This window comes from Octopus bimaculoides, chromosome 17 (genome assembly GCF_001194135.2).
Source record: "Octopus bimaculoides isolate UCB-OBI-ISO-001 chromosome 17, ASM119413v2, whole genome shotgun sequence".
In the NCBI taxonomy this organism is placed as follows: domain Eukaryota; kingdom Metazoa; phylum Mollusca; class Cephalopoda; order Octopoda; family Octopodidae; genus Octopus; species Octopus bimaculoides.
Window position 1 is genome coordinate 29,032,401 of NC_068997.1, and position 2,711 is coordinate 29,035,111.

The following is a 2,711-nucleotide window of genomic DNA, read 5'->3' on the forward strand; positions in this document are numbered from 1 at the left end:
GGTTGCTTTCTCGTTTTCTGTGACCTTTTCTGGCATGTGTTTATACCATCTTTTTTCTGTTGTTATTCCATAGTGTTGGCATAGCTTCCAGTGTATATAGGTCGCAGCTCTGTCATGTCTGTGAATATATTCCTTCTTAGCCAGGACTGGGCAGCCAGAAATAATATGATTTATTGTTTCTTGTCCATCTCCACATATTCTACAGTTACTTGTTATATTTCTTTTCATTATGTGTTTTTGGTAATTTCTGGTGGGGAGGCTATTATTATTATTATTATTATTATTATTATTATTATTATTATTATTATCATTATTAATAATAATAATAATAATAATAATAATAATATCATCATTATTATTCAGTAGTCCTATTTTTATAACGTACTTTCACTGCACTACCGAGCGCAGCTCTGTGTGCCTTGGGTATGTGCTGTGGTTTGTTGCACTTATTTTTACTGTATTGGAAGTGTTTTACGTAGGACGTGTGAGGTGCCTAGTTGTGTTATTTTCTGTATGTTATATATACTTGTAAGTCCTGGTGTTTTTCTTATGCATTTGTGTGAATATTTTTTTATCATACCTCATGCACCCACTATGATAGGAATTGTTTCTGTTTTCAGGCTCCACATTCGAGTTACCTCTATTTCCAAATCTTTATATTTTGTAAGTTTCTCCCTTTCTTTTAGAGAAACATTGTCATCTGTTGGTATTGATACATCGATTAGGAAGCATTTTTTTTTCTTGGTGATCTCTGACAACTATATCCAGCGTGTTAGCCTTGATTTTTCTATCTGTGTGTATTGGCATATCCCAGAGTATGGCGGCTTTCTCACTTTCTGTGACCTTTTCTGATGTGTGCCTATACCATCTTTTTTCCGTTGTTGTTCCATAGTGTTGGCATAGCTTCCAGTGTATATAGGATAGGTCACAACTCTGTCGTAGAAGGCAGTGTGACAATTATAAAGATATGTTATGCCACCTATGTAGCAGAATCACTTGTCGAAGCACTGCACTCGCTGCGTAGCACACTTTTTAATATATTTTAATGGGTTACAGAAAACAATTTTATACTTTATGAATCAACAATCCATTATTTTTCTGTATATTTTAGGGTCAGAGCAACCAACACAAAATGAGCTTTATGAAGTTATTTTACCAATTCTTTCATTGAGCGAATGCTCCCAGACATTTAGCGAACTATGTAGTGGGAACACGTCAACGAAAATATGTGCTGGATATTTTGAACGAGACAGAGGAATATGTCCGGTAAGTAACCGACTGAAGACTTTCTAGAAATCTAATTGGATATTATGGATATTCCTACTGGAATATTAGTCTTAAGTGGGTTCCCTTTATCACAAATTTGTAACAGATTCCTTAAATACTCTTCTTAGTCAATTAGTGCACAGCTAACCTGTCACATCTCTCAACTTTTCTTTCTTCCTTATCGCATACCTTGTTATCAGCTGGGCATGCTATATCTATGATCCAGCATAGTTTGTTTTCTTTCTCAATTAAGACTATGTCTGGCCTCCTATTCTTCTCAATTAAGACTATGTCTGACTTCCTATTCTATTATTATTATTATTATTGTTATTATTATTATTATTATTATTATTATTATTATTATTATTATTATTATTATTATTGTTGTTGTTGTTATCATCATCATCATCATCATATTGACTACTAAAATAACTCTTTACAACCAACACTGCCTATATATAATAATATCAATAACTGTTTTACTTTCTTCTTGTAGGGCGATAGTGGCGGACCCTTAATCTGTCGTTTTAAGCAAGAATGGGTACTTTCAGGGATCACGTCATTTACTCTCAGTCACCTTCCGGCAATCTTCACGAAAGTAACATCCTATGAAAAATGGATTAACGAAACTATATACAACGATTTCAAAGAAAATTCAGACCAGTTAGCAGACGAAGACCGACATGAAATTTTTCCACATTATATAAAGCGAATTTCTGGGAATTAAAATGATCGACCTATCACGTATAATAATCTTAATACTATAATAAACCGCAATTACTACTGCTCTATTTTTACAATCGTAAATATTATTGGTTTGCTTGCGTAAAATCAACTTCATCTGATTCTCATTCCAAACGAAAATAAATATATCTCCTAAATGAGAATGCCCAAAGACGGTGTGATTTCGCCAAGTGACAATATATGTTTATAAAAACAATTAAATGCATGTTCTATTCCACTACAACAAAAATACTCAGAATAGTTTATAGATTTGAAGTAGCTTAAAACTTACTACTATATCATATATACGACATCTTAACACTATGTTTGTGAAGGCGCATGGCTCAGTAGTTTGAGCGTCGAGCTTACGATCGTGAGGTTGTCTGTTCGATTCCTGGACCGGGCTGCGTATTGTGTTCTTGAGCAAGACACTTTATTTCACGTTGCTCCAGTTAACTCAGCTGTAGAAATGAGTTGCGACATCACTGGTACCAAGCTGTATCGGTCTTTGCCTTTCTCTTGGATAACATCGGTGGCGTGGAGAGAGGAGGTTGGTATGCATGGGTGACTGCTGGCCTTCCATAAACAACCTTGCCCGGACTTGTGCCCCGGAGGGTAACTTTCTAGGTGCAATCCCATGGTCAATGACCGAAGGAGGTCTCAAATACTGTTTATATCTTATATACATTTATAATCTGCCGTGGAAGCTTGTGAATACAATC

At 35.1% G+C, this 2,711-nt stretch overlaps 1 protein-coding gene across 1 annotated transcript in view; it reads left to right on the top strand.

The window, feature by feature from the left end:
- LOC106878390 (renal glandular kallikrein) overlaps positions 1–2,668 on the top strand; it is a 6,865-nt gene extending 4,197 nt beyond the window's left edge. Inside the window, exons 3-4 of the mRNA XM_014927583.2 lie at positions 1,112–1,266; positions 1,763–2,668. Coding sequence (XP_014783069.1) covers positions 1,112–1,266; positions 1,763–1,993 — 386 coding nt within the window. The 3' untranslated portion in view covers positions 1,994–2,668. The remainder of the gene's footprint in view (positions 1–1,111; positions 1,267–1,762) is intronic.
- The last annotated feature ends 43 nt before the right edge of the window (positions 2,669–2,711 follow it).